At 35.7% G+C, this 27,384-nt stretch overlaps 5 protein-coding genes and 1 long non-coding RNA gene across 8 annotated transcripts; all 6 read left to right on the top strand.

Annotated features, from left to right (window-relative positions):
* Positions 1-295: 295 nt before the first annotated feature.
* LOC103334755 (cucurbitadienol 11-hydroxylase-like) lies at positions 296-3,420 on the top strand. Its single transcript, XM_089055347.1, has 9 exons — positions 296-1,053; positions 1,203-1,533; positions 1,642-1,791; positions 1,884-2,132; positions 2,218-2,307; positions 2,401-2,482; positions 2,567-2,673; positions 2,774-2,901; positions 3,032-3,420. The coding sequence occupies exons 1-9, from the start codon at positions 851-853 to the stop codon at positions 3,123-3,125; spliced, it is 1,434 nt and encodes a 477-aa protein (XP_088911473.1). The 5' UTR covers positions 296-850; the 3' UTR covers positions 3,126-3,420.
* A 2,160-nt stretch (positions 3,421-5,580) lies between these two features.
* Positions 5,581-6,621, top strand: LOC148916088 (uncharacterized). Its single transcript, XR_016128213.1, has 2 exons — positions 5,581-6,159; positions 6,400-6,621. It is a non-coding gene; the product is annotated as an uncharacterized LOC148916088 (long non-coding RNA).
* Positions 6,622-9,166: 2,545 nt separating this feature from the next.
* LOC103334754 (cucurbitadienol 11-hydroxylase-like) lies at positions 9,167-11,708 on the top strand. The gene is made up of 9 exons (XM_089054439.1): positions 9,167-9,400; positions 9,480-9,807; positions 9,908-10,057; positions 10,157-10,405; positions 10,494-10,583; positions 10,684-10,762; positions 10,851-10,957; positions 11,081-11,208; positions 11,341-11,708. The coding sequence occupies exons 1-9, from the start codon at positions 9,198-9,200 to the stop codon at positions 11,432-11,434; spliced, it is 1,428 nt and encodes a 475-aa protein (XP_088910565.1). The 5' UTR covers positions 9,167-9,197; the 3' UTR covers positions 11,435-11,708.
* A 2,798-nt stretch (positions 11,709-14,506) lies between these two features.
* LOC148916086 (beta-amyrin 16-alpha-hydroxylase CYP87D16-like) lies at positions 14,507-19,108 on the top strand. Of its 3 annotated transcripts, none has more exons than XR_016127682.1 (9): positions 14,507-15,210; positions 15,346-15,673; positions 15,785-15,934; positions 16,027-16,173; positions 16,299-16,388; positions 16,482-16,560; positions 16,635-16,757; positions 16,858-16,985; positions 17,117-17,137. XR_016127682.1 is itself a non-coding variant. In XM_089053807.1 (9 exons), exons 2-9 carry the CDS (start codon positions 15,443-15,445, stop codon positions 17,208-17,210), a joined length of 1,026 nt encoding a protein of 341 aa, XP_088909933.1. In that variant the 5' UTR covers positions 14,543-15,210; positions 15,346-15,442; the 3' UTR covers positions 17,211-19,108. The 3 variants fall into 3 exon arrangements, 2 of the variants coding, with proteins under 2 accessions (XP_088909933.1, XP_088909934.1); XM_089053807.1 differs by having other exon boundaries at positions 14,543-15,210; positions 16,651-16,757; positions 17,117-19,108; XM_089053808.1 differs by lacking the exon at positions 14,507-15,210 and having other exon boundaries at positions 15,499-15,638; positions 16,651-16,757; positions 17,117-19,108.
* Positions 14,773-15,369, top strand: LOC148916087 (putative flavin-containing monooxygenase 1). Its single transcript, XM_089055058.1, has 2 exons — positions 14,773-15,210; positions 15,346-15,369. Exons 1-2 carry the CDS (start codon positions 14,773-14,775, stop codon positions 15,367-15,369), a joined length of 462 nt encoding a protein of 153 aa, XP_088911184.1.
* A 474-nt stretch (positions 19,109-19,582) lies between the features above and the next one.
* On the top strand, positions 19,583-22,037 carry LOC107881493 (cucurbitadienol 11-hydroxylase-like). The gene is made up of 9 exons (XM_016795476.2): positions 19,583-19,816; positions 19,896-20,223; positions 20,324-20,473; positions 20,572-20,808; positions 20,897-20,986; positions 21,086-21,164; positions 21,253-21,359; positions 21,483-21,610; positions 21,743-22,037. The coding sequence occupies exons 1-9, from the start codon at positions 19,614-19,616 to the stop codon at positions 21,834-21,836; spliced, it is 1,416 nt and encodes a 471-aa protein (XP_016650962.2). The 5' UTR covers positions 19,583-19,613; the 3' UTR covers positions 21,837-22,037.
* The last annotated feature ends 5,347 nt before the right edge of the window (positions 22,038-27,384 follow it).

Raw genomic sequence — 27,384 nt, 5'->3', positions numbered from 1 at the left:
GTCGAACCCTAAGCTTCTGATGTATCATGCTTGTTCTTCATTTTAGCCAATAGACCTGTCTGTGTTGCCTAGCTAAAAAAATAGGTATCTGGCTTTTGAAATTTGAAATACATGCATGCCTTTCTGCTTTTTTTTCGAATTTACCTGTTAGTTAATACTAGATACTTTCTTTTCCCATTCCATTGACAGAGGTTGTTTCATATCTTGCAGGTCACTCCTAATCTTTATGGAAACCTAGTGGCAAATACGGCAGCTGGTATTGCTGGAGGCACTGGGGTCATGCCAGGAGGTAGAAATCATTATTAATTAGTCTAATTCATGAGAATAAATTGCCAGTCATTTTTGTAGTAGTTTTATGACTTAGATTAGGCTTGAGCAACCAACTTGGACTACCTTTGTAGCAGGATTATGACTTAGATTAAGGGCTCGTTTCAATATGTTTATATAAAGATTAAAAGCGCTTTCAGATAACCAAAAACACTTCAATATAAAGACACTTTCATACAGCTCAGGTTCCCTGAACTTCCTGCAAGACTAAACCTAGAAGTTATTCCTGAGTGAGGACTGAGGGCCATAACAAGGACTGAGGGTGCTTGTTTTCTCATTCAACCAGATGAGCAAAAGTCAGAGACGGTGGCTTATACTTTTAATATAAGTCATGTCATGTGTCCCCTCTCATTAGAACGTTTCATTTTAAATGTTTTATGTGCAAGAAAAGTCAGATATATTTTGGAATAATCTTGTCATTTCTCCTATTTTCTTTTTTTAATGCCAATATTTCCACATGATATATATATAGTCTGGCCATAGAGATTGCTAGTTGCCACTCTTTCTCTGATCTGAAACAAAAATGTGGACTCTGGTTGGGTTGAGTTTAGTAGCTTTACTAATCATATATTTTACTCACTGGATTATCAAATGGAGGAACCCAAAATGCAATGGGGTTCTGCCTCCAGGTTCCATGGGGTTGCCTCTCATTGGAGAGACTCTCAATTTGATCATTCCCAGCTACTCACTTGATCTTCACCCCTTCATTAAGAAGAGACTTCAAAGGTAAAACTCTGCTCACTCAAACTCAACTAAGAACATATTGCTTTGTTTATTATACTTCAATCCATCTAATGATTTTTAGAAAAAGTGGAGTTTGATATACCAAGTTACCTGCCTAGTTCAGTGAAGATGTTCTTTTCTTTGCCTTGCAGATATGGACCAATATTTCGGACTAGTTTGGCGGGTAGACAGGTTGTAATCACAGCTGATCCTGAGTTCAATAACTACATATTTCAGCAAGAAGGGAGGATGGTGGAACTGTGGTACTTGGACACGTTTTCGAAGATCTTCGTCCATGAAGGTGAATCTAAGACAAACGCAGTTGGTATGGTTCACAAGTATGTAAGAAGCATTTTCTTGAATCACTTTGGTGCTGAGAGGCTTAAGGAGAAGCTACTCCCTCAAATAGAAGAATTTGTCAACAAAAGTCTATGTGCCTGGTCAAGTAAGGCCTCTGTTGAAGTGAAGCATGCAGCCTCAGTTGTAAATTTCAACCCCACTTAAATCTTAATCGCTTATTTTCTTTTTCAGTACTGCTTTTTTCTGCTGCTGTTCTTGTCATACTTAACAAAACTTTTCTCGCCATTGCAGATGGTTTTTAATTTTAGCGTGAAGCAGATGATCAGTTATGATGCAGAAAAATCATCTGATGACCTGAGTGAGAAATATACTAAAATCATAGACGGTCTTATGTCCTTTCCCTTGAACATCCCTGGTACAGCCTACTATAATTGTTCGAAGGTGATATTCAAATTGGCATATTATAACTAGCAACAAGTTTGTCTCCTTCGAATGAGATTTTACAAAAATTTAATGTCTTGGTATTCATTCAGCACCAAAAGAACGTAACAACCATGTTGAGGGATATGCTAAAGGAGAGACGGATTACACCTGAGACGCAGAGAGGAGATTTCCTTCATCAAATCAACATTGACATGGAAAAGGAGAAATTTTTGTCAGAGGATTTTTCAGTTCAGCTGGTATTTGGGGGCTTTTTTGCCACCTTTGAGTCTATTTCTGCAGTATTAGCATTAGCTTTCAGTTTACTGGCAGAGCATCCTTCAGTTGTAGAAGAGTTGACGGTACGTAGACAAAGTTTGAGCTTCAATTTCATTTTCATAACTCCTCTGTTTAAGACCCTAATGATCAATTATCTTTTATGGTCAGGCTGAGCATGAGGCAATTCTCAAAAACAGGGAAAATCCAAATTCCTCACTCACATGGGACGAATATAAATCGATGACTTTTACTCTTCAGGTTAGTTCCCAAATCTCAACAAGCATTTCCTTCTTCCTTGCATAACAGCTTAGAAAAAGACTTACAATTTGCTGGTATTCGGAAACCATATAGGTTATCAATGAAATTCTTCGGCTGGGAAATGTTGCCCCTGGCTTATTACGTAGAGCTTTGAAAGATATCCCAGTAAAGGGAAGTCCTCAATTACAAATAGCTTAGGCCTTTTGTTTCTAACAGCAAATGGATTCTTACTAAAATGTTTCCGGTAAATGCTTTGCAGGATTTACAATTCCAGAAGGCTGGACCATTATGGTTGTCACCTCTGCACTTCAGTTAAGTCCCAACACATTCGAGGATCCCCTCGAGTTCAATCCATGGCGTTGGAAGGTTTGTGTCTCGGGGACGGATTGAGTGTCATTGTCGTTTGTTCAAATGACGTCAATTTTTAGCAGCTAATTTTACTTTATATTTATTTGATGAAATTTAGGACCTTGACTCATATGCTGTGTCCAAGAACTTCATGCCTTTTGGTGGAGGAATGAGGCAATGTGCAGGGGCAGAGTATAGTAGGGTTTTCTTGGCCACCTTTCTCCATGTCTTGGTCACCAAATATAGGTACTTTTTTTTTTTCTCTCACCACTAGTTACGAATCTATTGTGTGTTTTACAAGGTTTTTATCAGAGCCAAGTCATCTTTTTCCAAAAAAAAAAAAAAAAAAACTCATCTATTGAATATCTGTTCATAGGTGGACAACAATCAAAGCGGCACACATTGCTCGAAACCCTATTTTAGGATTTGGGGATGGAATTCACATAAAGTTCGAGGAGAAGAAAACCTAAGATGAAATTTTTTTTTCTCCTAAATTGATCGAACACTTAGGTGCTACCTATATATATATATATATATATAATCAAATTGAGTATTTCATGTTATTAACAACAAAAACATACACATGCAATGGGTGTAGCTCAAGTGGTGAAGAGCATTTACTCCTGCATTCAAGGTCTTAGGTTTCAAATCCTCCTACCCAATTGTGGATCTATGAATTTTTATAGGGGTGGGCTAAATTTTTTTGTTTTGTTTTTGTTTTTTGTTTTTGTGATATCTATTATAATGGTGGTTATGTTTTTTCCAGTGGTTATGGTTAACCATCATCATATAAGCCAAGCTTTAGGAAGCAAAAGTAACTTAAAATAACCAGAAATTCAAAAAAGAACACAGAAGAATCTCAGAGAAATTGAAAAGTTCAGAAATTTAGTAAAGGCTTCGTGCCTAAATTCAGAACGAAGCTTCAAAAAGTAGAAATTGAAAGAAAGATATGAGAAATTATAGAAGTATCGAGATGAGCTCTAATACCATCATAACAATATGGATTGAGCAGAAGAAAGATTATAGCATAAAAAGAATTACAGAGAAAAAAACCATAACCTCATGCTTATATTTGTATCTTTAATCTCCAATAAATAATTTAAAGGTTTTCATGAAAAAATAAAAACAATTTATAAGAAAACAATGAATTGCAATAGACAAAATGGAGCAGGATAAAGAGGAAATTATCATTTACCTGTATAATAAACAATCCATTATATCACTTTTATGGAGCACATGGGGCCTTACTTTGGGAGGTTGTGAGGCCATATGGAGCACATATCAACAACATTTATTATATTAGAAGTATTTATCTTTATTATAAAAATGCATCAAACGGGTTCTAAAGTTACATTACATGGATTCCAATCAATCTAATGGTTGGGATTATACAAGGGTGGGCTTATGTCTGCATAGAGGTGTAGGCTAATATTTGATTCACCTAGTTTGGGCTTGGACTACTTAGCCTAAGTTGTATATTCTAAAGACTCAGCACTGGGCTGGAGCCCACTCCAGCCCACACTTAGATCCGCTTGTGCTCCTACTCTGACGATCGGTTATGTAACAACCCAAACCTTAATTAATATTTAACTATTAATTTATTAAGGGAAAAGGATACTTTTGCCCTCAGACTATTTTAGTAAAGGAAAAGTTGACTTTTTGACCGGAGACGAATTTGAAAATTTTGTTTACACCGTTGCGTAGAGCGCGACGAAACGAGTCCGTAGACATGTAGTGGACTCGATTTGAAGAAAATACAGTCAAAATACCTCAAGGGGCAAAATGGTAATTTTGGAGACCAGGATTTTTGTAACAACCGACTTTCTCTCTCCTGCCTCACTCTTCTTCATTGCGACACAGCCCCCCTTGTTTCAACCCACCACCTTCTCTCCTCCATAACCACCGCCACCGTGAACCACCGGCCACGAGACTGGATCCGTTTGAACCGTCATCCTTCCCCCATCACATCCCGACCAGCCTCAGTCGTCACCGACCTTGGAGCTCGTCGGAAATCGAGAAAAACCGCGGTTTGATCGATTTTCACTACCTTCGATCTTCATCGTCTGGCTACCAAATCGGACGATCAAGGTATGGATTCCTACCTATTTTTCGTGACTTAGTTGCTGGTTGGGTAGGATTTTAAAAATTTCAAGCGTATATCGTTCGATTCTCAACTTAAGTTTCAGCCGGTTTTGAGGGTAGGATTCCGGCCACTTCTGGCCACTTCCGGCCACTTTTTGGGGTAGGTCCAAGAACAAAAGTGGTTCCAAATTGGGTGTTTTACCTAAGTTAGGAGTTTGGGTTGTGGTTTGGAGTTTTTCCGACCGTCGAAAATTTCTCAAGCCACCCAAACTGCCGGTAGCGTGTGGCACCGAGTGGGCAGTCTGGTGGGGATCACTCTTAGATTCAGAATGATCCCTATATTCTTATGAGCATATAGAAATTTGCGGATCTCAATTCGGACATCGTTTGAGTGTTAAGCGGACTTTTACATAGTATGCGTTATCCGGGTTCAATAGTTTCGAACCGTTGGATCGTGATCACTTTTAGATATGTTAAGCTAGACCTTGCCAGGATTGTATAGGATTCGACGGATCGTGAATCAAAGTCCCGGATACTCCGAAATCGCGAACCCTAGGGTTAAGGGTTTAGAATCGTCGATCGTGACAAATCTAACCGTCTGATCGAAACCAGATTCACGGGACGAATGTCCTAGAATTAAAGGAACGTAATGTGGGCATATGAATAACTTTAAATTGATGCACGCACTTCTAGAAGCCGGGGGTCAGGGTTTTATTTAAATATTTATACTGAGCAATTTTATTAATATATTTTAATATGGTATTTGAATCAGGCACTCGGGCACCAGTTGACCCGCAGGAGGGACCTTCCAAAGGTCCAGTGAGCTCGGACCAACTGTGAGTGGACTTTTTGTTTTCATAAATGAATTTCTGCAATTTAGTTTCAGTATTTGATCTTGAATAAGTTTTATTAAAATAATAGTGTTTTATAAGTGAGACATGCTTTTAAATATTTTGATTTGCATGCTGCCGAGTGGAATATCCTTTAGAGATATAGGGAAAGAGAATTTTAATTAAACATCGGATAAATGGCAGCAGAGTCCAGCCTTAATAGAAATTCAGTTATTTATCAGATCTTTCAAAAACTTTGCTTATTATTATTATTGTTATTTTCTAAGCCACCTTAGGTACCCAGATATACAGATGTTGCCTTCGGATATGATGATGTCCACGGAAATCCAGGTTGCCTTCAGATTTTATCAGTTGCCTTCGGTTTAGTCAGCATGCTTGATAGTTGCCCCACGAGTTCTATGGTACCCGGACTCGTGTGGAGTGAGGACGCGGATCAGGTTGACCAAGGTCCCCTGAATCTTGCGAGGTTGCGGCTCGGATTGACTTTGTATCACCGAGACCTGCGAGGACGTGTCACCAATGGTGATGCGAGGGGAATTGACGGATATCAGGAATTGACGGAATTAAAGGGGTACACCTAAGTGGTAGTTTTAAACTGATTTCAGTACTTTTAAGAGTTTAAAAAGATGACCATGAGTATGATTGGCATATATTTATAAATATATGTGTGTGCATTGATTTCAGTACTATATAATGAAGAGAATGATTTAGTTTTGCATAACCGTTTTTATAGTGGGGTTAGTATGTTCTTATGTATTTTCTAAACTTTGTTTTCGAGTCCACTCACCTTTTTAATGTTTTGCGCCTCCAGGCTGTAGACGTGCATCTGAGAGCCACGACAGGGCATTTCCAGCTTCCCGCTCTTCCCCAGTTTGATGTAGGATTCCTTGGTTCACAAGTGGTTACCTCCTTTGTAAATAAATCTGTATAGTTGCTCTGATATTGCCTTGGAACGTATCTACTGTTGGAACATACTTATTTTTGTATTTTGGCAGTTGGTGTATATATTTAAATGCTTGTTGACAGGTGTAAATTTTGGGAACGTTCGACTTACAGGGGAGACTACTGCCAAATTTTTGGTAGAAGCCAGATTTAAAGGAAATTAAGTTTTAATCAAAAGAAAGGGCGACCAAGTCAATTGTGCTCGACACCCTTGGTGTCGATCACATGTGGTTTGCTCGGATTCCAAAGTGGAATTTGGGTTGGGTCCTGTCAGGTTATATCAAAAAATTTAAAAAAACCATACACATTACTTTGTGTATTACTTATTGGCATATGAGGTTTTTATTTTTGAAGAGGTTGGCTTCTTAAGTTTTTTTTTAAAAAAAATTGTGTTAACAAAATCAGTTAATAAAAAGAAAAAGTTTTTGAAAAATTGAAGAACCCCAATCGGCCAATTTGGCATTCTTTGTCTTTGTGAAAATAATCGCTATCAAATTTGCTGTGAGAGAAAGCTAGTTGGTGTTTGGTAAATTTTTTGTTAAAAGTGTTGTTGGTACTAATTCCCGTATAATGAAAAAATGATTCTCGCATAATCATTAAACCTAGCGCCTCTTCGAAATTAATTCATGCATAATCAAAAAATGAAAGCATCTCATTAGCTGTTTTTCCTTATAGCTTTCTCTCACAACAATTTTTAACAATAAGTAATTTTCTTATAATTCCAAATTTTTTTTAAAATTACTTATCACCCCAAATAAGCAATGCCAAACGGGCACTTAAAAGTTTGAAACGGACTAAATCATAATTTCATTTTAACAAGCAGCGTTGGGAACATGTGGCATTAATGTAATTTTTGTGATCCTTAATGTGAAGAAATTTTGGGCCTTATGTTTGCTTGAAAAAATGGGGACCAATTTAAAATAAATAGCTAGAGTCTTCTGACATATTAAATAGAATTTAAATTTGAATGCCTTTGCTAAGTTTTAATGTACCTAAGTATGAATTTTTTTTTTACGGGGTATCTAAGTATGATCTTTAATAGAGATATTTAGTGATATACCCATTTCTAGCACTAATATTATAAATAAATCTTACACAATTGAATTTATATAAACAAACCCAAAAAAAAACCCAAAAAATGATAGCTGACAATATTGAATTTAATATTGATTATTAAATTACTTTGATGCCCTATTGAGTGTTTTGGGTATTTTTATGAGATTTTGGGGTTGAGCTTGTTTTAAGAAATTGATGGCAGTTTTGTAATTTATAAGAAGTTAAAAGCTTTTTTTGTTATGTTGTAAATGTGCTTTGGGTGTGTTTCTAAAGTCAATTTCATATATGGTATTTTTATAATTTGGGCCCTCATATTGGGTATAATAGTGAATCTCCCTTTTTAATACACCAAAATAGATTTTTTTGGCACGGTGTTAGTTGGATTGGCTCATACATGTGGTGTGCTCCCAAGTGGTCTTGAATTCAAGTCTGAAACACATGTGTGTATGAGTTTACCCCCTCCATTTCCCTTCCTAATTTTGACCAAAAAATAGAATAAAAATTTGGCGTGGCTACGTAAATAGAATTTCGAATGCATCGAAATTTTAATAGTTGGACCTAAAATCAACCAACAACTAATGGCGGCGCCTCCTATTACTTCAATACTGTTACCCATAGAGAAGACAACTTATTTTCTTTGTTTTGTTTCTGATTAGTGAGTATAGAAATTATGAAACTTAAGCGAAAAAAAGGCTCATACATACGTCCTTCAAAGAAGAAAATTTGAGAGAGTTATCCTGCTTCCTTAATAAAATAAAAAATAAAAAAGAAAGGGAAATAACTGGACATTTCGTACCTATGATACAATCGAAAAGTTCTTGACGGAGGATTTTGCACTGCCGCTAATATTTGGGGGCTTATTTGCTACGTTTGAGTCTATTTTTCACCAGTACTGGCTTTAGCTTTCAGTTTACTATAGCAAAGCATTCTTCAGTTTTGCAGGAGTTAACTGTACGTAGACAAATTTCGAGCATCGATTTAGTGACTTGAAACTCCTAATTAATGATGATAATGGTATTTCTTGAGCAATAAAATTGTCCTAATTATCTTTTCAAAAGAAATAAAAAAAATTTAAAAAGTATTTCATATTGAGCTAGAATGCAAGAAGGCTACACCTCCCATAACCTAACTAAACATGAGGTTCTACCCAACTTATAATAGACTTAGAAAATAAATCAGTGTTGATGAGTTGATGTTGTGGAGTGATTTACGTTTATACGCCTTGGTCCCGTGGATTGATGAGCAAGATTAAAATTTTTGATGCACGTATATGGAACTCTAGAATACTTATCTAGATATGGAATTCTAGAAACCTAACTTAAAATACCTAAATTGTGTTTTAATGTCCCTAACTAAGTTTTAATGCTGCTACCAACGCAGAGACTTGACCAAAAAAAAAAGAGAGTAGAAACTTACTGCAACTAGATAGATTTTAACGTTAAGATACAAGCTTTTGGGTTAGGTAAGTAGATTTGGCACGCACAGAGACTTTAATACATTTAACACCAACAGCACCGTCTCCAGTGATGGCCTCTTTTGCAGTGAGATATATGATATATAAAGAGAAGGGAGGTGAACCAACTAGACTACAATTCTTTCTCTGATCTGAAAATGTGGGCTGCTGTTGGATTGAGTTTAGTAGTTTTGCTAGTGACATACATTACTCACTGGATTACACAATGGAGAAATCCAAAATGCAATGGGGTTCTCCCTCCGGGTTCTATGGGCTGGCCTCTCGTTGGAGAGACTCTCAATGCGGTGACTCCGAGCTATTCCCTTGATCTTCATCCTTTCTTTAAGAAGAGACTTCAAAAGTAAATAAACTATGCCTACTCAATTTACCATAACAAATTCTAGTTTCATTTCTCGCTTAAATTCTTCTCTGCCTTGCAGATATGGCCCGATATTTCGGACTAGTTTGGTTGGTAGACCAATTGTAGTCTCAGCCGATCCCGAATTCAATAGTTACCTATCTCAACAAGAAGGCAAGCTAGTTGAACTAGGGTTCTTCGACTCATTTACCAAGATCCTCAAGGTTTCTGGCGAGATAACTACAGCCGGTAGTATCATTCACAAGTACTTAAGGAGCATTACATTGAATCACTTCGGCGCCGAGACGCTTAAGGAAAAGTTGCTCCCTCTAATAGAACAAATGGTCGTCAAAACTCTAGCCTCCTGGTCAAGTCAGGCATCTGTTGAAGTTAAACATGCTAGCTCAGTTGTAAAAATTTCAACCCAACTACTTAATCACTTATCTATTAGTTATTATGATCCACTGCGCTTATTGTTTATACTAAAATTATCTTTTCTCGCCGTCGCAGATGCTCTTCAATTTTGGTGCCAAGCATATGATTGGTTATGATGCTGAAACATCATCTGATAACCTCAGTAATAAATTTTCTGAAATCATGAAAAGTTTTTTGTCATTTCCCTTGAATGTTCCTGGGACAGCATACCATAATGGTTTAAAGGTAGTATTCAAAATGGTTTGTTTATCAAAACATGCAAAATTTGTTTCAATTTTTCAATCAGATACCATAAAGATATTTAAAGCTTTGGTACATATTCAGGACCGCGATAAGATAATAACAATGCTGAGGGATATGCTAAAGAAGAGACGCATGTCACCGGACAAACATCGAGGAGATTTCCTTGATCAAATCAGCAGCGACATGGACAAAGAGAAGTTCTTGTCCGAGGAATCTGTTGTTTATGCCATATTTGGGGTCTTGTTGGCTGGCTTTGAGCCTGTTTCATCAATAATGGCATTAGCTTTCAGTTTACTTGCGGAGCATCCTGCAGCTTTAAAAGAGTTGACTGTAAGTACACAAAGTTTAGGCATCAATTTAACATGTTCTTTAATTTTCTACATAAGTCACAAATAATCAAATATCTTTTATCGTTAAGGCTGAGAATGAGGCACTTCTCAAAAACAGAGAAAATCCAAATTCCTCACTCACATGGGACGAATATAAATCGATGACTTTCACTCGTCAGGTAATTAGTTCTACAAAGTACACAAGCTCAACATGTTGTTTCTACTCACACAATACTATGGAAAAAGTCTTATTAACTTGCTGGTCTTTGGAAAACATAGGTTGTCAATGAAACTCTTAGACTGGGAAATGTTGCACCTGCATTGCTACGCAGAGCTGTGAAAGATATCCCAGTAAAGGGTACGTCTTTGGTTACAAATAGCTTAGGCCTTTAGTTTCTAACTGCAAATATTTTTTTCACTAAAATGTTGAAGTACATGCTTTGCAGGATTTACAATTCCAGCAGGTTGGATTATTATGGCTCTCACCTCTGCACTTCAACTAAGTCCCAACACATTCAAGGATCCCCTCGAGTTCAATCCATGGCGTTGGAAGGTGTGTTTTCGTGGGGAGGAAGAGAGGGGTCTGGTGTAGTAACTTGAGAGTAATATTGCCATTTTTCCAAAAATAAGCTAATTTTGTTTATACACACATGTGTAAATATTTTATGGAAATTAGGACCTCGACTCCCTTGTTATATCGAAGAACTTCATGCCGTTTGGTCGAGGATCGAGACAATGCGCAGGGGCAGAGTATAGTAGGGTGTTCTTGGCCACCTTTCTTCATGTCTTGGTCACCAAATATAGGTACGTACATTTCACCATTCCCCTCTTATTTTTTATCTCATTTTCTTACCACAAGTTACAAATATACTGTGTGCCTACAAGATTTTTGATAGAGCTTAATCATCTTTTGGATTTTAACTTTTTTGTTCATAGCTGGAAAACGATCAAAGCAGGACGCATTGCTCGAAAGAATATGTTAGTATTTGGGCCAAGCATTCACATTAAGCTCTCGGAGAAGAAAAACTGAGATATTTTTCAAATTCTGTTTATGGGAAATGATCGAGCACTTGTCTAGATGTACCTATAATTAAAAATAACGTGCAATTAAGTTATGAATTAGCCCAAAAACAGGAAAATCTATATAATTAAGTTGGAATAATTGAGGGTTGTGCACTAAAAAGGCCTCCCAGTTATCAAATATTCACTACATGAGTTATTCTAAATGAGTTGTTCTATCTGGTTGTATGGGGATTCAGCCTCCTTGTTTCTTTTGATTTAATAAATAACCGATTTTAAGTTTACCTTTTTTAACTGCCAATGCATATTAAGGAATCCACAATATGAAAGTATTAACAAATCTGCGTAAAATTTGTAAATTTTTTTAATACGTAAAAATACCTTGGATTGGACCAATATTATTATTGTTCATATTCATTGGTTTGAATACGAGTATTTACTCCAGAGGTCTTAGGTTTGATTTCTCTCTTCTTTAACAAAGATGGAAGATCTCTTAGTCCAATGCTCTACAAATGATGACAAATCTCTCAACCAACAAACAAATCGATGAGATGCTGAAGGGTGAATTTTCGGATACCATGAAGGAAATTTAGGTTCCACCTCAAAACCAATTGGCAATATGGGGGAACCTAACCTCAACTTCCTTCATGATATCAGAGTCAGGTGGGTCCACGTGTGAAAGTCTAACGGTCACACGTGCTCCACGTCACTCAATATGTGTTGTCCACGTAATAGGCTTGAAAATTCATTACAAGTGCAGGAGCGTGTGAGAATGTGAAGGTAAAAATCCTCACATTGGAAAGTTGAAAATAGAAAGTCCCATATAATAAATGGCTCCACTCCTAATAAAGTTTAGGTCTTTTGTATAAAACCCCACACTTGCTAAACAGGTGGTTAAGTTGGGGACAATATCAATGTTGCTAATGCTGGGCCAAGGGTTCGTTTCTCTAAAATCTTAACATGTATCAAAGCGGGCAGGTTGACTTGGCCCCATTTAATCCAAATCAAACAAAACCCCAAATTGAAATAATATAAATAAATATATATATATATATATATAAAGTGAATATGTGAAATTGGTTGCACGTGTGGCCTACTAAAAAGTGATCCCACGTAACATGGAGTGTTGAAGAATACACACAATTCCACATTAGAAACTTAACACATTTCTTTGCCCTCTTGTTTTATCTCATTTGGATCTCAAGTTACAAAAATTGTGGCTGCAGATCTTGACAGATCTTAACCAAACCATCGTTTGAATTTCTGTTAATAGGTGGACAACGATCAAAGGGCACGCATTGCTCAAAATCCCATGTTAGGATTTAGGGATGGCATTCACAACAAGTTTGAAGAGAAGAAAAACTGACATTATTTTTTCTTCAACTTGTTCAGATGTTATTCTTGAATATGCAGCAACAAAATTGTCTAATTGGAAAAGCCAAAAACAAATATTTAGACTTATCTATCTTATTGAAACTTGAATCTGACTTTAGGGTTTCAAATAATTCCTCAAACATTGGGAGCTTCATGAGTTTGCAGAGTTTATTACAGTAAACGATGATAATATGTCATGAAATTTCCCATATATTACGTAAAAGTATTAAAACCCTATTCAACCTTTACCCAATGGACATATCTCTTAACATAACCAGTCATACAATGACAACTGGCCAAATTTCAAAAGACTAAAGAGCCCTTAGGATCCTATCAAAAAACAGCAACATGTAGACTAGTATTACTAAGCCTAGGTTTACTTTACGTCCTCAACTTCCTTATTATGATAATTGATCACGTGACTAATATGTAAAGTTATGAGAAAACATAACATAACATAACATAAAAAATAATAATAATAAAATAAAAGAATGTATGGAGATTTTATGCAAGCCCAAGAAAAGTGATGAATAGTTCTCAGGGACCCGTTCTGGGTTCATGCCTCGTTGTCATCCCTACTCAGCGAAATTCTATACTGATGGCTGCCAGTACACATGTAAGGTCCATATATCGCGACATTAAACATAGAACGACTCTCTCTACTTGAACCCCGCCTCCTCGAGCCATCTACTGAAGGCCCCACGAACAGTTGGGCGGGTGGTGAAATATACAGTAAATTAAGCTAACAAATAAAAGTTAGAAATTAACTTCATGGATAATCTGTCGGGTATTAGAGAAATTGACTTAATGGGCCAGCCCCATTGTACAAAAAGGATGAAGATTAACAGTAGCTCTAGGCTTTTAAAAACAGGCTTTCTCCACTTTTCAACATCACTCTGTTTACTTCCACTTTTTTAATTCCAGGTTACCTTTTTGAATTTTTGGACTAGGACAAGACCTAATATTCATCTCATGCATATCAAATTATATGTCCCATCTTGTTTTGTTGTTCTTTGGGGTTTACTCCCTTTTTCAATTGAAAAAAAAAAAAAAAAATTTATGTCGCATCATAATAAGATCTCAAGTCAAAAGACTTATATGATTTGATGAGAATAAAACAAGTAAGCACAGAAACACATGTGTGAATAGTTGGATCCATTAAAAACTTTATGATATGATTTTTTTTCCTTTTTGGTAGCACATCATGTGTATATCTACCGATGTTTTCTTTGTTGTTTTAATATTATTGTTCTAGACTTCGAGCCTCTACATTTAGAGCTTGTGCATTTATTTGCATTTTGTAATATCTGAACCTTTCTATTAATCTATCCGTTTAAAACATGACACATCAAAAACATAAGTATTAAATTCTTTTTTCTTTTTTTTCTTTTTTCATAAAAAGAAGTGTTTAAAGTTAACAAGTCTTTTATTGTTTAAATAAAAAATAAAGTAAAAATCCACGAAAATTACCCATAACCTTCAAAGTACATGAAAAAGTGTTATATGGAAGATCAAAATGGAATATCCTTTCAATAAACATGACTCATCGCCCCTTATCAATATAATCAATTTACCGAAAAAATACATTCAACAATTTGGAGAACCAGTTTGATTTGTATTTTGCTTTTGTATTGCACCTACTTATTTCATGGTTGTAACTTGTAGGGGTAGATCTGTGGTAGAGACAAGACAGTGAAATGGTGGCCTGGGTGGCAGGGATAAGGGTGGGAATGGTAGCTTATGCACTCCCTTTATATAATACACATTGAAGATGTTAGATCAAGTTCGAAGGAAATTTTTATTTATTTATTTATATTAATCCGAATCCTATCTGAAATCTCTAGGAAACTCATACAGATATCCGAACGAGGGTATATAATATATTATTGATTATAACATGTAATTGTCTGCTTATATTTACATAAGCATACAAAGACTGATCATAGCAGCAGCAAACACACTTCTTAGATCAGAATGGGAAAGAAAGTTGCCATTATAGGAGCTCGAACTAGTGGCCTTCTTGCCTGCAAGTGCACACTTTCAAAGGGCTTTCAGCCCATTGTGTTTGAATCTGCAAGCACCACTGGAGGAGTTTGGACCAAAACTATTGAGACCACCAAGCTCCAAACTCCTAGAGAAGCTTACCGATTCTCAGATTTCCCATGGCCATCTTCTGTAACAGAGGACTTTCCTAACCAACATCAGGTTTTGGATTACATCAAATCATATGCTCACCATTTTGACTTGCTCAAGCATCTCAAATTCAACACCAAAGTGTGTGGGATTGAGTATGAAGGCCACTCTGAGGATGAGATGCAAGCTTGGAGCTTGTGGGGTGGCTCTGGAGAGCCTTTCAGCTCCAAAGGGAAATGGAAAGTTGTAGTAGAAGACAAACAAAGCCTTTCAACTGAGGTACAAGTATAATATGTACAATCGAGTTTATATTTTATTATGTTATGTTGTTAGACTGTCAATAAAAAAAGTGGAGTTTGATATATCAAGTTACCTGCCTAGTTCAGTCAAGATGTTCTTTTCTTTGCCTTGCAGATATGGACCAATATTTCGGACTAGTTTGGCGGGTAGACAGGTTGTAATCACAGCTGATCCTGAGTTCAATAACTACATATTTCAGCAAGAAGAGAGGATGGTGGAACTGTGGTACTTGGACATGTTTTCGAAGATCTTCGTCCATGAAGGCGAATCTAAGACGAACGCAGTTGGTATGGTTCACAAGTATGTAAGGAGCATTTTCTTGAATCACTTTGGTGCTGAGAGGCTTAAGGAGAAGCTGCTCCCTCAAATAGAAGAATTCATCAACAAAACTCTATGTGCCTGGTCAAGTAAGGCCTCTGTTGAAGTGGAGCATGCAGGCTCAGTTATAAATTTCAACCCCACTTAAATCTTAATCACTTATTTTCTTTTTCAGTACTGCTTTTTTCTGCTGCTGCTCTTGTCATACTTAACAAAACTTTTCTCGCCATTGCAGATGGTTTTTAATTTTAGCGCGAAGCAGATGATCAGTTATGATGCAGAAAAATCATCTGATGACCTGAGTGAGAAATATACTAAAATCATAGACGGTCTTATGTCCTTTCCCTTGAACATCCCTGGTACAGCCTACTATAATTGTTCGAAGGTGATATTCAAATTGGCATATTATAACTAGCAACAAGTTTGTCTCCTTCGAATGAGATTTTACAAAAATTTAATGTCTTGGTATTCATTCAGCACCAAAAGAACGTAACAACCATGTTGAGGGATATGCTAAAGGAGAAATGGATTTCACCTGAGACGCGGAGAGGAGATTTCCTTGATCAAATCAACATTGACATGGAAAAGGAGAAATTTTTGTCAGAGGATTTTTCAGTTCAGCTGGTATTTGGGGGCTTGTTTGCCACCTTTGAGTCTATTTCTGCAGTAATAGCATTAGCTTTCAGTTTACTGGCAGAGCATCCTCCAGTTGTACAAGACCCTAATGATCAATTATCTTTTATGGTCAGGCTGAGCATGAGGCAATTCTCAAAAACAGGGAAAATCCAAATTCCTCACTCACATGGGACGAATATAAATCCATGACTTTTACTCTTCACGTTAGTTCCCAAATCTCAACAAGCATTTCCTTCTTCCTTGCACAACAGCTTTGAAAAAGACTTATAATTTGCTGGTCTTCGGAAAACATATAGGTTATCAATGAAATTCTTAGGCTGGGAAATGTTGCCCCTGGCTTATTTCGTAGAGCTTTGAAAGATATCCCAGTAAAGGGTAAGTCCTCAATTACAAATAGCTTAGGCCTTTTGTTTCTAACAGCAAATGGATTCTTACTAAAATGTTTCCAGTAAATGCTTTTTGCAGGATTTACAATTCCAGAAGGCTGGACCATTATGGTTGTCACCTCTGCACTTCAGTTAAGTCCCAACACATTCGAGGAGCCCCTCGAGTTCAATCCATGGCGTTGGAAGGTTCGTGTCTCGGGGATGGGCTGAGTGTCATTGTCGTTTGTTCAAATCACTTCAATTTTTAGCAGCTAATTTTACTTTATATTTATTTGATGAAATTTAGGACCTTGACTCATATGCTGTGTCCAAGAACTTCATGCCTTTTGGTGGAGGAATGAGGCAATGTGCAGGGGCAGAGTATAGTAGGGTTTTCTTGGCCACCTTTCTCCATGTCTTGGTCACCAAATATAGGTACATTTCTTTTCTCTCACCACAAGTTACGAATCTACTGTGTGTTTTACAACGTTTTTATCAGAGCTATGTCATCTTTGTCCAAAAAAAAAAAAAAAAAGCCAAGTCATCTATTGAATCTCTGTTCATAGGTGGACAACAATCAAAGCGGCACGCATTGCTCTAAACCCTATTTTAGGATTTGGGGATGGAATTCACATAAAGTTCGAGGAGAAGAAAACCTGAGTTGAAATTTTTTTTTTCCTCCTAAATTGATCGAACACTTAGGTGCTACCTATATATAATCAAATTGAGTGTTTCATGTTATTAACAACAAAGACATACACATGCAAGGGGGTGTAGCTCAAGTAGTGAAGAGCATTTACTCCGAGGTCTTAGTTTTCAAATCCTCCTACCCAATGGTGGATCTAGGAATTTTTATAGGGGTGGGCTAATTTTTGGTTTTGTTTTTTTTTGGTGATATCTATTATAATGGTGGTTATGTTTTTTCTAGTGGTTATGGTTAACCATCATCATATAAGAATCTCAGAGAAATTGAAAAGTTCAGAAATTTAGTAAAGGCTTCTTGCCTAAATTCAGAACAGAGCTTCAAAAAGTAGAAATTGAAAGAAAGATATGAGAAATTATAGAAGTATCGAGATGAGCTCTAATACCATCATAACAATATGGATTGAGCAGAAGAAAGATTATAGCATAAAAAGAATTACAGAGAAAACAACCAAAACCTCATGCTTATAATTGTATCTTTAATCTCCAGTAAATAATTTAAAGGTTTTCATGAAAAAAAAAAAAAACAATTTATGAGAAAACAATGAATTGCAACAAGACAAAATGGAGCAGGACAAAAATGAAATTATCATTTACCTTTATAATAAACAATCCATTATATTACATTTATGGAGCACATGGGGCCGTACTTTGGGAGGTTGTGAGGCCATATGGAGTACATATCAACAACATTTATTATATTAAAAAGTATTTATCTTTATTATAAAAATGCATCACATGAGTTCTAAAGTTACATCACATGGATTCCAATCAATCTAACAGCTGGGATTATACAAGGGTGAGCTTATGTCTATATAGAGGTGTAGGCTAATATTTGATTAACCTAGTTTATGCTTGGACTACTTAGCCTAAGTTGTATATTCTAAAAACTCAGCATTGGGCTAGAGCCCATTCCAACCCACACTTAGATTCGCTTGTGCTCCTATTCTGACGATCGATTATATCAAAAAATAAAAATGAAAACCATACACATTACTTTGTGTATTACCTATATTGGCATCTGAGGTTTTTATTTTTGAAGAGGTTGGCTTCTTAAGTTTTTTTTTTTTTTTAAATTTAAAAAAATTGTGTTGACAAAATTAGTTAATAAAAAGAAAAAGTTTTCGAAAAATTGAAGAACCCCAATCTTAGGGCCAGTTTGGCATTGTTGTGTTGTGAAAATAATTGCTGTCAGATTTGCTGTGAGAGAAATCAACTATGAGAGAAAGCTGTTTGGTGTTTGGTACATTTTTTGTTAAAAGTGTTGTTGGTACTAATTCCCGCATAATCATTAAACATAGTGCCTCTTTGAAACTGATTCATGCATAATCAAAAAATGAAAGCACCTTATTAGCTGCTTGCCCTTATAGCTTTCTTCCACAACAATTTTTAACAATAAGTGATTTTATCATAGTATACCAAACGGGTTGGGTTTCCTAATTTTTTTTAAAATCACTTATTAATCCAAATAAGCAATGCCAAACAGGCACTTAAAAGTTTGAAACGGACTAAATCATAATTTCATTTTAACAAGCAGCGTTGGGAACATGTGGCATTAATGTAATTTTTGTGATCCTTAATGTGAAGAAATTTTGGGCCTTATGTTTGCTTGAAAAAATGGGGACCAATTTAAAATAAACAGCTAGAGTCTTCCTACATATTAAATAGAATTTTAATTTGAATGCCTCTGCTAAGTTTTAATGTACCTAAGTATGATTCGTTTTATAGTAAATTTGGTTTACATCCTTTAAATTCAATTTGTCGTACCTACAACTCTTTACTTTTTGTTCCTATAAATAATACCCGATTTGTATAAGTAAAAACTCATGACTAGAATTCAACTCAGCAAGTTACCTAATTAAGCATAAAATCTGATTTATTATACTTTTTAGATTCCAAAATACCCCGAACTAAGCCATTACAGGGTATCTAAGTATGATTTTCAATACACCAAAATAGATTTTTTTGGCGGGGTATTAGTTGGATTGGCCTAAAATTTTATGCACGTATATGGAACTCTAGAATAGTTATCTAGATATGGAATTCTAGAAACCTAACTTAAAATACCTATATTGTGTTTTAATGACCCTAAATAAAATTAATGCTGCCACCTAAAAAAAGAGAGTAGAAACTTACTGCAACTAGATAGATTTTAACGTCAAGATACAAGCTTTTTAGGGTTAGGTAAGTAGATTTGGCACGCACAGAGACTTTAATACATTTAACACCAACAGCACCATCTCCAGTGATGGCCTCTTTTGCAGTGAGATATATGATATAAATATATATATATATATATATATATATATAAAGAGAAGGGAGGTGAACCAACAAGACTACAATTCTTTCTCTGATCAGAAAATGTGGGCTGTTGTTGGATTGAGTTTAGTAGTTTTGCTAGTGACATACATTACTCACTGGATTACACAATGGAGAAATCCAAAATGCAATGGGGTTCTCCCTCCGGGTTCTATGGGCTGGCCTCTCGTTGGAGAGACTCTCAATGCGATGACTCTGAGCAATTCCATTGATCTTCATCCTTTCGTTAAGAGGAGAGTTACAAAGTAAATAAACTATGCCTACTCAATTTACCATAACAAATTCTAGTTTCATTTCTCGCTTAAATTCTTCTCTGCCTTGCAGATATGGCCCGATATTTCGGACTAGTTTGGTTGGTAGACCAATTGTAGTCTCAACCGATCCCGAATTCAATAGTCACCTACTTCAACAAGAAGGCAAGCTAGTTGAACTAGGGTTCTTCGACTCATTTACCAAGATCCTCAACCTTTCTGGCGAGGCAACTACAACCGGTACTGTCATTCACAAGTGCTTAAGGAGCATTACATTGAATCACTTCGGCGCTGAGACGCTTAAGGAAAAGTTGCTCCCTCTAATAGAAAAAACAGTCGTCGAAACTCTAGCCTCCTGGTCAAGTCAGGCATCTGTTGAAGTTAAACACGCTACCTCAGTTGTAAAAATTTCAACCCAACAACTTAATCACTTATCTATTAGTTATTATGATCCACTGCGCTTATTGTTTATACTAAAATTATCTTTTCTCGCCGTCGCAGATGCTCTTCAATTTTAGTGCCAAGCATATGACTGGTTATGATGCTGAAACATCATCTGATAACCTCGGTGATAAATTTTCTAGAATCATGAACAGTTTTTTGTCATTTCCCGTGAATGTTCCTGGTACAGCATACCATAATGGTTTACAGGTAGTATTCAAAATGGTTTGTTTATCAAAACATGCAAAATTTGTTTCAATTATTCAATCAGATACCACAAGATATTTAAAGCTTTGGTACCTATTCAGGACCGCGATAAGATAATAACAGCGCTGAGGGATATGCTAGAGAAGAGACGCATGTCACCGGACACACATCAAGGAGATTTCCTTGATCAAATCAGCAAAGAGAAGTTGTTTTCAGAGGAATCTGTTGTTTATGCCGTATTTGGGGTCTTGTTGGCTAGCTTTGAGCCTATTTCATCAATACTGGCACTAGCTTTCAGTTTACTTGGAGAGCATCCTGCAGCTTTAAAAGAGTTGACTGTAAGTACACAAAGTTTAGGCATCAATTTAACATGTTCTTTAATTTTCTACCCAAGTCACAAATAATCAAATATCTTTTATCGTTCAGGCTGAGAATGAGGCACTTCTCAAAAACAGAGAAAATCCAAATTCCTCACTCACATGGGACGAATATAAATCTATGACTTTCACTCGTCAGGTAATTAGTTCTACAAAGTACACAAGCTCAACATGTTGTTCTACTCACACAATACTATGGAAAAAGTCTTATTAACTTGCTGGTCTTTGGAAAACATAGGTTGTCAATGAAACTCTTAGACTGGGAAATGCTGCACCTGCATTGCTACGCAGAGCTCTGAAAGATATCCCAGTAAAGGGTCAGTCCTTGGTTACAAATAGCTTAGGCCTTTAGTTTCTAACTGCAAATATTTTTTTCACTAAAATGTTGAAGTACATGCTTTGCAGGATTTACAATTCCAGCAGGTTGGACGATTATGGCTTTCACCACTGCACTTCAACTAAGTCCCAACGCATTCAAGGATCCCCTCGAGTTCAATCCGTGGCGTTGGAAGGTAGGTTTTCGTGGGGAGGAAGAGAGGGGTTTGGTGTTGTAACTTGAGAGTAATATTTCCATTTTTCCAAAAATAAGCTAATTTTGTTTATACACACATGTGTAAATATTTTATGGAAATTAGGACCTCGACTCCCTTGTTATATCGAAGAACTTCATGCCGTTTGGTCGAGGATCGAGACAATGCGCAGGGGCAGAGTATACTAGGGTGTTCTTGGCCACCTTTCTTCATGTCTTAGTCACCAAATATAGGTACGTACATTTCACCATTCCCCTCTTATTTTTTATCTCATTTTCTCACCACAAGTGACAAATATACTGTGTGCCTACAATGTTTTTGATAGAGCTTAATCATCTTTTGGATTTTAACTTTTTTGTTCGTAGCTGGAAAACGATCGAAGCAGGACGCATGGTTCGAAAGAATATGTTATTATTTGGGGCAAGCATTCACATTAAGCTCTCGGAGAAGAAAAATTGAGATACTTTTCAAATTCTGTTTATGGGAAATGGTCGAGCACTTGTCTAGATGTACCTATAATTAAAAATGACGTGCAATTAAGTTATGAATTAGCCCAAAAACAGGAAAGTTTATATAATTAAGTTGGAATAATTGAGGGTTGTGCACTAAAAAGGCCTCCCAGTTATCAAATATTCACTACATGAGCTAAATGAGTTGTTCTATCCAATGTTTTAAAAGGCGAGACGTAGAGACGAGGCATTTTTAGTCTGTTATACGAGGCGTAAGCCTTGAAGCAGTGATGTGTAAGCCTTTTGAACATTAATTTAATTTAATAAAAATATATATAAATAATACAATATAGTAAATTGTACTACTAATTCTTATTGAGCCAAAATATTATAATATAAGTACTAATTGTCATTCAAGTGTGATAATCAATTCCAAAACATAAAATACTTATTCAATATCAAAAGAAAGACTCAATTCTTGCATCCCCCTCCTCATCACGAAACATCTAATGCTATGTATTTAGCATTAATGTGTGGACTTGAGTGTTATTTTTAGTGGATTTTATGGATATTGTGTTGTTTGGAAAACAAAAACATATTATATATATATATATATATATATAGTACAAAGAGAATTCATACCGAAGGAGAGAGAGGATTCAACTTAGGTTGATAATTAAAAGGGAGATTCACTATTATACCCAACATAGGGGCCAAAATTATAAAAATACCATATATGAAATGAACTTTAGAAACACACCCAAAGCTCATTTACAACATAACAAAGAGGCTTTTAACTTCTTATAAATTACAAAATTGTCATCAATTTCTTAAAACAAGCCCAACCCCAAAACCTTATAATAAAAAAAACCCAAAATACTCAATAGGGTATCAAAAGTAATTTAATAATCAAACGTAAATTCATTAGGATCAGTTATCATTTTTTGGGTTTTTTTTTGGATTTGTTTATAGAAATTCAATGGTGTAGGGTTTATTTATAATATTAGTGCTAAGAATGGGTATATCACTAAATATCTAAAATTAAAATTGATGCAGATTATCACATTACGGATATACATAGGTCTATTAATGTATTTATTTAGAAGGAAAAAAAAAGGGAAGTATCGCATTAGGGATATACATATAGGTTAGGCCCAAAAAAAGAGAGCTAGATATGGGTATGTATGTTAAATATATTATTAAAAATAATAAAAAGTAAATATTGTTGAAAATAATAAAAAGTAAAAAAATTATTTGGATGCTTATCAAACGCACACTCCTTATAAAGGGATGCGTTAAAATCAAAACGCGGCGTTCAACTTAGTTTTGGACTATGCAACGACGCCTTTCCATTGAAAAAAACCTAAAAAGATACACACGGTCATCCTCTTCGGGCAGATGTGCCGCCGACCCACATAGCGGTGCTTCACCGACCCAGCGCCTCAGACGCTTTGCGGTCGACGCGACGCTAAGCGTGCAAACAGCTAAACAAGCATACGCCTTAGGCGATTTGCTATTGCCTCGCTTCGATGCGCACTCTAAGCGCCTACACATGCCTTTGAAAACATTGGTTCTATATGGTTGTTTGGGGATTCAGCCTCCTTGTTTCTTTTGATATAATAAATAACAAATTTTAAGTTTACCTTTTTTAACTGCCAATGCATATTAAGGAATCCACAATATGAAAGTATTAATATAACTCATAAAATTTGTAAATTTTTTTAATAAAAATACCTTGGATTGGACCAATATATTTTGTTCATATTCATTGGTTTGAATACGAGTATTTACTCCAAAGGTCCTAGGTTTGATTTCTCTCTTCTTTAACAAAGATGGAAGATCTCTCAGTCCAATGCTCTACAAATGATGAAAAATTTCTCAACCAACAAACCAATCGATGAGATGAAGTTCAAATGAAGGGTGAATTTTTCGATACCATGGGGGGAACCTAATTGGCAATAGGGGGAACCTCAACTTCCTTCATGATATCAGAGTTAGGTGAGTCCACATGTGAAAGCCTAACGGTCACACATACTCCACGTCACTCAATATGTATTGTCCACGTAATAGGCTTGAAAATTCATCACATGTGCAGGAGCGTGTGAGAATGTGAAGGTAAAAAGCCTCACATTGGAAAGTTGAACATAGAAAGTCTCATATAATAAATGGCTCAACTCTTAATAAAGTCGAGGTTTTTTGTATAAAACCTCACACCTGCTAAACAGGTGGTTAAGTTGGAGACAATATCGATGTTACTAGTGGTGGGTCAAGAGTTTGTTTATTTGAAATCTTAACATGGTATTAAAGCGGGCCGGTTGACTTGGCCCAATTAAATCTAAATCAAACAAAACCCCAAATTAAAATTAAATAAAAAATGTATATAAAAAGTGACCGATGTGAAATTGGTTGCACGTGTAGCCCACTAAAAAGTAGTCCCATGTGAAATAGAGTGTTAAAGAATACACACACTTCCACATCAAAAACTTAACACATTTCTTTGCCCTCTTGTTTTATCTCATTTGGATCTCAAGTTACAAAAATTGTATCTGCAGTTCTTGACAGATCTTGACCAACCATCGTTTGAATTTCTGTTAATAGGTGGACAATGATCAAAGGGGCACGCATTGCTCGAAATCCCATGTTAGGATTTGGGGATGGCATTCACATCAAACTTGAAGAGAAGAAAAGCTGAGATTATTTTTTCTTCATCTTGTTCAGATGTTATTCTTGAATATGCAGCTATAAAATTGTCTAATTGGAAAAGCCAAAAACAAATATTTAGACTCATCAATCTTGTTGAAACTTGAATCTGACTCTAGGGTTTCAAATAATTCCTCAAACATTGGGAGCTTCATGAGTTTGCAGAGTTTATTACAGTAAACGATGATAATACGTCATGAAATTTCCCATATATTACGTAAAAGTATTAAAACCCTGTTCAACCTTTACCCAATGCACATATCTCTTAACATAACCAGTCATACAATGACAACTGGCCAAATTTCAAAAGCCTAAAGAGCCCTTAGGATCCTATCAAAAAACAGCAACATGTAGGCTACTATTACTAAGCCTAGGTTTACTTCACGTCTTCAACTTCCTTATTGTGATAATTGATCATGTGACTAATATGTGAAGTTATGAGAAAACATAACATAACATGAAAAATAAAAAATAAAAGGATGTAAGGAGATTTTATGCAAGCCCAAGAAAAGTGAAGAAGAGTTCTCAAGGACCCGTTCCAGGTTCATGCCTCGTTGCCACACCTACTCAGTGAAATTCTATAATGAGGACTGTCAGTACACATGTAAGGTCCATATATCGCGACACTCAACATAGAACGACTCCCTCTACTTGAACCCAGCCTCCTCGAGCCATCTACTGAAGGCCCCACGAACAGTTGGGCGGGTGGTTGTGAAATATACCGTAAATTAAGCTAACAAATAAAAGTTAGAAATTAACTTCATGGATAATCTGTCGGGTATTAGAGAAATTGACTTAATGGATGAAGATTAACAGGCTTTCCCCACTTTTCAACATCACTCTGTCTGGAGATAAGTTCTCAGATTGAAGCCGCGTGTATGTCTGGCAGACGAAATTAAATTCCATCGGGCCGTCCATTTTGACCGAAGCCATTACTGTTTTTGGTATTATTATGATCATCATCAATCTTTGAATATCCAGCCTAAAAAATCTACATCAAATCTGGTGAGCCTGTCTGCCATGTTATGTTTTTCCAAATCTGAATGGTGGACACGAACCATCATCATCATTTTCTTAGTATTTGACCCCCAAAAAGGATAATATTTCTTAATTAGTTTAAGTTTTTTTCTAAGAGAATACCAATATAAGCATGTACAGCATAGTCAACAACATATGACAAATTTTTGTTTTTTTTTTGCAAGGCCAGATATGTAAAGCAAAGTACAATCTCATCCGAATCTTTTCAGGTGACGTTATATAGTTAAAAAAATTGGTTAATTGAACAAATATTTTGAGATTTTCTATTTAAACCCCGCACTTCTCTTTGTTCACCCCAATACTTAAATAATTAAGCTGTAAGTTTTATTATTGTATAAAAAGACAAAAAAGGTCATCCAACTTAATAATTAACCCTAGTACATCTATACACACACCCCACCACTCTTTATATTAAGTTTTAAAAACCTCCTTCCAACTTCATGTTTAGAAACTCTCTCTCTCTCTCTCTCTCAACTCAAAAATACCAAAGTGTTAGAATTTCAGTTACAGTTCTTGGAGAGAGGTAAAGTTGTTCTCTTTCTCTAGAAAATATTAAATTTCTGATTTGTGGTTTCATTTGTTTGTGTTTTTTTTTTGTTGAGAACAAAGAAAATTGTGGGATTTAAATAAAAAATCTCTTTTAGTTTTTATTTTTTTAGTTTGGGGTGTATTTAAGGGTAGTTTGGGAAGATAGTGGGGTTTTCTTAGAAATTGTGAAAATTTAAATTAAAAGTTGGGGTGAACTTAGAACATGGGGTGAACTAAGAGAAGTGTGGGGTTTAAATAGAAAATCTCAATATTTTTTCATAGTCGAATTTAATGTTGGGTTTGGAAAATCGAGCATACCAACCATCTTCCCAAGTTTACTTCCACTTTTTTAATTCCGGCTAACCTTTTTGAATTTTTGGACTAGGACAAGACCTAATATTCATCTCATGCATATCAAATTATATGTCCCATCTTGTTTTGTTGTTCTTTGGGGTTTACCCCCTTTTTCAATTGAAAACCAAAAAAAAAAAAAATTATGTCGCATCATAATAAGATCTCAAGTCAAAAGACTTATATTATTTGATGAGAATAAAAAAAGTAAGCACAGAAATACATGTGTGAATAGTTGGATCCATTAAAAACCTTATGATATGATTTTTTCTTTTTGGTAGCACATCATGTGTATATCTATCGTTGTTTTCTTTGTAGTTTTAATATTATTGTTCTAGATTTCGAGCCTCTATATTTAGAGGTTGTGCATTTATTTGCATTTTGTAATATCTGTACCTTTCTATTAATCTATCCGTTTAAAATATGACACATCAACAACATAAGTATTAAATTCTTTTTTCTTTTTTTCTTTTTTCATAAAAAGAAGTGTTTAAAGTTAACAAGTCTTTTATTGTTTAAATAAAAAATAAAGGAAAAATCCACAAAAATTACCCATAACCTTCAATGTACATGAAAAAGTGTTATATGGAAGATCAAAATGGAATATCCTTTGAATAAACATGACTCATCGCCCCTTCTCAATATAATCAATTTACCAAAAAAATATATCCCTACATTCAACAATTTGGAGAACCAGTTTGATTTGTATTTTGCATTTGTATTGACACCTATTTATTTCATGGTTGTAGGGGTAGATCTGTGATAGGAGAGATAGAGACAAGACAAAGAGAAATGGTGGCTTGTATGGTGGCCTGGGTGGCAGGGATAAGGGTGGGAATGGTGGCTTATGCACTCCCTTTATATACTACACATTGAAGATGTTAGATCAAGTTCAAAGGAAATTTTTATTTATTTATTTATATTAATCCGAATCCTATCTG

The sequence above is a fragment of the Prunus mume genome, linkage group LG6 (genome assembly GCF_029339155.1).
Source record: "Prunus mume cultivar Tortuosa linkage group LG6, ASM2933915v1, whole genome shotgun sequence".
NCBI lineage: Eukaryota > Viridiplantae > Streptophyta > Magnoliopsida > Rosales > Rosaceae > Prunus > Prunus mume.
Note: the sequence above shows the minus strand (reverse complement) of the source record. Positions and strands in the feature narration are given on the sequence as shown.